The following is a 6,000-nucleotide window of genomic DNA, read 5'->3' as shown; positions in this document are numbered from 1 at the left end:
ACTCTTTCCTGCTTATGCAGGGGGTCGGACTCGATGATCTATTGAGGTCCCTTCCGACCCTAACATCTATGAATCTATGAACAGTTTATGACTTAGGTCAGCCACTACCATGAGAAGGACATCAAAATCATGATCTTTTTTAACAATAATAAAACGTGGGGGGTTTTATTCTTTTCTGGTCATGTTAAGCCTTTAAAGTTTGTGATTTTGAACTTGTCTTCCTTATGATAAGGGACAGAACCTCCTTTATTTTTTTGTAAATAAAAGGCCTGGTTCTTATAAACGTCCATGACTCCAGGAGATGAGACTTGAAAAAGTACCTAATATGGCCAGACATACCACGACATTGTAAGATCTGGTAATATGGCAAAACTACCTAAAACTTCATGGATTTCAGAGAAGCAACCAAAGAAACCATGTATTGGCCTCTCAGACACTTAAACTTAGAAATTCAGATGGGACAGTTAATATACAAGACAAATTACTGATTTTTCCAGGAATTTCTTCTGAAATTATTTAATCCAGTAGTTCCAGGAAACAGTCAAACAGTCTCTTTAACCCAGTACTCAAAACCAGAAATGCCTTCATTGCAAACACCTAGTGTGGTATCTGTGAAAGCAGCAATATAAGAAATGATTCTGTAACATCCTCAATAAAAGGGCCTGCTCAACAGCAAAATCATCTCCAAGAGTCATTTTGGATTCCTTCCTGAGAAATGAATCCCCAATTACATATTCTCACTAACAAACAAGCAGGGAAGATATTTTTTGCCACTCTTTCCTGTCATTTAAATTGCTAGAAGAGGAGCTGGTCTGAAAGCATATGCTGTGAATTAATCCACACACCAAATCACCAAAGCAGGATGTGAACATTCAACACACAAACAGAGCTTGTGTCCCCCCTGTCCTCACCTCTCCATAGGCTTCAATGGCTGGCTTCCACAGATGCTTCAGGCTCAGCCCCTCGCAGTCAAAGATCATCATGACCATCTCAATCTTCTTCCCCAGCTAGAAGAATATAGAGCATGGAGAAGATTCAAACAGGCATCATTCCTGCCACCTTGTAACTCTTCCCAGACCTGGTCACCTGCAAGGCTCAATCACAGGGACACACACAACTATCTCTTTTTGCTGTGGGATGTGTTGTTTTCTCCTTTTCACTTCCAACTTACTTAACTGGGCCCTGATTCTCAGATAGTGGTGTGTGTGACTCAGTAAGGGAAACTATCCTCTGCACTCCAGCATGGCCACATGGGACACAGCAAGAGGCCCTGCATCTTTCAGTTGGCCTTTAGAGATCACTCAGCTGTTTATGCAACACTGGGGTGGCAAAGCTCAAAGTCCTGGTCATGTTCCAAATTAGCCAATATTGCGCATCCTGCCTCCCCAGTTCCCACCACGAGTTTCAACCTCGACAACCTGCTTTGAGCGGTTCTGTCAGGTCACTGCATGATGTCAGGTTTCTCTGTGCTGTTAGACAGCTGTTGTCTTCTTTCTCCGAGGTGGTTGGTGGGCAAAAGGGTCCTTGTAAATCAGCCTAGAGTAAGTCCTCACAACCTAACCAAGTTGGGAGGCAGGTGTCTCTAGAGCCCCTAGCTAGGAGTTTTCTAGAACCGGAATTCAAGCTAAAATCCAGGCTCCTGTCCTGGAATAGGATCTCGAAGCTGGATGATAATGACTCACAAGCCAGCAGGGTTCTTACCTTCTGGCTCTGCCTGTCACACTCCTGCAGCAGCCTTTGGCAGTCGCGGAACTTGTATTTGATCAAATCTTGCTTGGAAGCTGAGAAGAACAGGCCTTTGGGATCCAGGGGCCCAATGATCTCGTACCAAACAGGGCAGCCATCCCGGTCATACCCACACTGGCCTCCAGACAAGTACTTCTCGATAACCTGTTCAAAGCAGATACACAACCTGAGACCCTCCCCTCGACCAGGCAGAGGCATGCCCAGGCCTAGTGTATACAGCAAAGCTTTGCCAGCAAAACTTCAGCGTGTTCAACTCAGAGCTCCCCAGTGACTGCCCTTTGGCCAGCACAATGACTACAACGGTCTTTGCCCAGCAGCCAGGTGAGGGGTCACAAAGACAATCCCATGCCTTCAGTGGTTTGCCATGGTCCTTACAGCAGCTGGTGCCTTCCCCAGTGCTCTGGCAGTGGTGCATCTCCAAGCATAGCGCACAGATGTGCAGGCGCTTTGGCAACATGGCAGTAGTGGCTGCTGGCCACTGCCAGGACTCCCTGCTGCCAGAGTGGAGAAATGCAGACATAGCTTTAGGGTTGTACCCAGAACAGGCCCAGAAACCCAGGCCATGATCTAGGGCAGTGTTTCTCAACCTGTGGGCTGCAATCTAACAGTGGGTTGTGACAATATATGAAAGGGTCACAAACAAACTTCAAAAATGAATTCTCCTTTAAAGGAGAAAAACATGGGAAACAGTGACTTTTCCCTTGCAGGCTGGCAGAGTTCCAGCTTGCAATGGGCTGCTTGGGGCCCCCCTTGCTCCACACACCCACCTTCTGCCCCATACACTGGGGAGCTGGTAGCGGGGGGCAGCAGGCTGGGAGTGAGGGGCACTGGGTAAGGACTGGCCACTGATGTTCACAAATGGGTCCTGGTGCAAAAAAGTTTGAGATCCACTGATCTAGGGGATGAGACCCTGAGGCAAGAGGCAGAGAGGAAATGCAGACTCACCTCTGGGGCCTTCCAGTTTTCAATGTTGTCGGCATCCATGACCTTTCTCACCTCAATGTGCTGTTAAAATAAACCAAAGAGGGCTGCTGACAATTTGGGAAACAGTTTGGGTCACTCACAGGTAGAACAGGGTCAGGAAATACAGAAGCTTGGACCTCCATTTTTTTTTTTTTTTCAGCAAAAGCTGAGAGCACAGTACAATGCAGGGGGAGCCAGGTATGGGCCAGATAGCTACACAGGAGTGAAATATATAAGGATCAATGTACAGTTCACAGCCTCCGCTTAAGAGGGTCTCAGATTGGGACAACAGGGGGTTGCAAGGCAGGACTGAGGGCATCAGCAGAAGTGGGAGAGGATTTGGGTGTGAAACAGCAAGAGGATGAACAAGACCAATGAGAAGAGGAGTGCTAGAGTAGGAGGTTGGGCTGCCGAAAATGAAGCAGTGGTGGCAGGGAAGGAACCTAGGCTGGTATAAAATAGAAGATAAGTAGTGTTCAATGACACAGTTACCTTAAAGTCTTCTTGCAAGAGTCAGACTGCAAGTTCCAGCTCCTGGCCAGGTATTATAGAGGTAATGGACAGATTTATGGATGACTGCAGAAACAGAACATGCTTTGATCCTGTTTGGGAATGTGGGTCGGCAAAGCATATGCTGGGAAACCTGTGGACTGCGAGAAGCAGGGGGGAGGCGGAAAGCAGCAGGGACTGTAAAGGAGTCTCTCACCTTGCGGAGCATGCCCTCAGATTTCTGCAGGTCAAAACAGCGGGCTGCAACAGAACACAGAGATTACACTCAGCACAAACCTTATTCCTGCAATGCCCTTCTAAAAGTTGTGCTCCATAGAATTAGTGCTGGCTCAACAGCACAGGAGGCAGGTATACATGGCATCAGCAGGGCGAAGCTATCCTACTCTGCTTTGACAGGGCTCCTTGCCTCCAGACCAGTGGGATCAATCACTAGGAGTCTATTTGATCCAAGGCTTCTCAGCTGAGGCCACCAAATGGGACCAAATAGGACCAAGGGGGCTAACAGTTTATTTTATGTGGACACCCACACATCGGGAACTGGGCTGAAAGTACCTGACTCATTGCACAGAGGCCATACCCAGGTGTCAGACCTGATAGCAATGCAGGAATGTGGCCTGGTGGATAGCACACCAAACTGGGGTTCAAGCACTGGCCTTTTGGGTGAGCTTGGGCCAGTCACCACTCTTCCCTGCACCTTAGTTTCCTCATGTATAAAATAAGGATAATGTACTGATCTAATGAAAAACGCTATATGAATATTAGGTATGAACGTGATAGAAAAGTGATGATGGTAAGAATGCACCTCAAACTGAAACCCCCTCTTTGTTCCCATTCTACAGGTACAGTAAAATCAGCAACATTTGTAAGTATGCAGCCTGAAAGTCTCCAGTGAGATTGTCCCTATACCATGGAGTGGAGAGTTGCATTGCTGATATGGAGGACAGACCAGACTTGGGCTCCTTCCCCCCCTAGAGGAAGGGCCAACCAGAGAGAAAAGATACACAAAGCTTTCCTCTGCTGTGGAAGTCAGGTCTGATGTGTACAAGGAAAAGGCAGGGCCATTTCTAAGCTGCTGGAGTAAGATTTCATCACATGGAGGATGCATGCTATGGCAAGTACAATGCCATTGCCCTTTGTCCTTAACTGACTGATCGAGGAACTGCTTGCTAGGACCTCATAGGCCTTGGCTTTCAAATTACAAAAAAAAAAGAAAAAAAAGAGGAAAACGTTCTAAAGTGGGCCAGTTCAATCCAGCCCACTGCCCTGCTCCCAGTCATGTCTCGATTGCCCACTAGGCTGATTTGCAATCATTTTTTGCATCTGTAATAACAGTGGCTTATACGTTGCTGAGTTTTAGAAAAACTTGTTTCACTCTTGAGGCTGGGGACCCAGAGACCCACCCATGCCTAGGAATGAGCTCTCTCTAGATGCAAACATCTAGGGGGAGGGGCAGTCATTTATTTGGTTTGTCATACCTTGCACAATAGAAGCTGACATGACTGGCATCCTCCAGATATTACCACAGTAGAAATGTTACATAATGCTACCCCAACTCCCTGAATCTGCATGGGATTTAATCTGAGAATGGGCTGCGTCTCAGTTTGTATCTTAATCACAATAGCTCAGGTGAAATGCATAAATGTAACACATCACACCCTCAAAACATTCCAAAAATATTTGCTAGTTAAGTGCAGAGTGCCTCTGCTAGGTGCAAGGTATTAGCAGCCCCCATTTTACAGAAAGTGAAACTGAGGCACAGAGAGGACAGGTCAGACAGTGCCTGATTCCCACATTAGGAGCATGTGTGAGGTCAAATTAGTTAATATTTAGTCGTGGGTTTTGAAGAATAAGGGTGATATGGGGTTTCACAGAATTATCCGCTAACAGGTAACTGGAAGTAAAGGATGATTTCTCTATGAATTTGAGAATTTCTTTTCAAGGACATAATCTCCAACCAGCACCATGATGGGTTCATTGGGAAGAAGACCTGAGTCAAACCCCAGTCATATTGGAGGGAGGGAAGGGTCTGTGGCCTTTGAGTGCATTCATCTCAACTTAGCTCAGTGGCCCTATAAGACATCCCTTTCTCCTTCAGTAGCTCAAGGTCCAAGAATTCTGGTGCTATCAGAGGGCCCTGGCATCTTTAGCATCAAGTGCACTTTTACTTGCCTCTTCTCCAATCTGAGCTCTTATCTTCTTTTTAAATCTGACAAGGAGAGTCTTTTGGGCAAGATCAAGTGGAGGAATCTGACCTAAGATAAATGTGGAAACAACCTACTCAAATCCACAGAGTGTTCCCCAGAGCAGTGCTGTCAACTGCCAACTCCTGTGACTTTTACCAGGAACTATATGATAGTTTGGGGTTTATGTTCAAGTCCTAGCTACTGGAGTCAGGTGATTAGATGGAAATCTGCTTTCATTAATAGAAAGGAAATTGGCTTGAAATATTAAAACATGACACAAAAGACAAATAAAACTGACCTGAAATATATTTAAAAATCTCCCGGTTTTTAAGAAAATGTGTAATTTTTTTTAAAACTCTTGGAATCAGCAACAAAGGTGTAGGGGCCTAGGACTAGCAGTGCAGAATTTTCTAGTGCTCTTAAAGCCACAGTGACATGGTTTGATCTACATGGAAGGACTATGAATGTGACATCTGCTACCTCTGTCGCTATGCCAGGGATGGACAATGGAACCCTTGATGTAAGACTATGACCTGATACAACATGAACTCCTTGGCTCACATCCTCTGCAGAGTGGATCCACTCTAATATATGCTCA

The 6,000-nt window shown here is 46.0% G+C and overlaps 1 protein-coding gene across 1 annotated transcript in view; it reads right to left on the bottom strand.

The window, feature by feature from the left end:
* The window catches only part of SEC14L2 (SEC14 like lipid binding 2), a 32,306-nt gene that overhangs the window by 17,499 nt on the left and 8,807 nt on the right, over positions 1-6,000 (bottom strand). Inside the window, exons 3-6 of the mRNA XM_006016829.3 lie at positions 3,416-3,459; positions 2,692-2,751; positions 1,702-1,890; positions 912-1,007 (exon numbers count right to left, since the gene is read on the bottom strand). Coding sequence (XP_006016891.1) covers positions 912-1,007; positions 1,702-1,890; positions 2,692-2,751; positions 3,416-3,459 — 389 coding nt within the window. The remainder of the gene's footprint in view (positions 1-911; positions 1,008-1,701; positions 1,891-2,691; positions 2,752-3,415; positions 3,460-6,000) is intronic.

The sequence above is a fragment of the Alligator sinensis genome, unplaced genomic scaffold, assembly GCF_000455745.1.
Source record: "Alligator sinensis unplaced genomic scaffold, ASM45574v1 scaffold216_1, whole genome shotgun sequence".
NCBI lineage: Eukaryota > Metazoa > Chordata > Crocodylia > Alligatoridae > Alligator > Alligator sinensis.
This window is presented reverse-complemented; position numbering and strand designations above follow the sequence as displayed.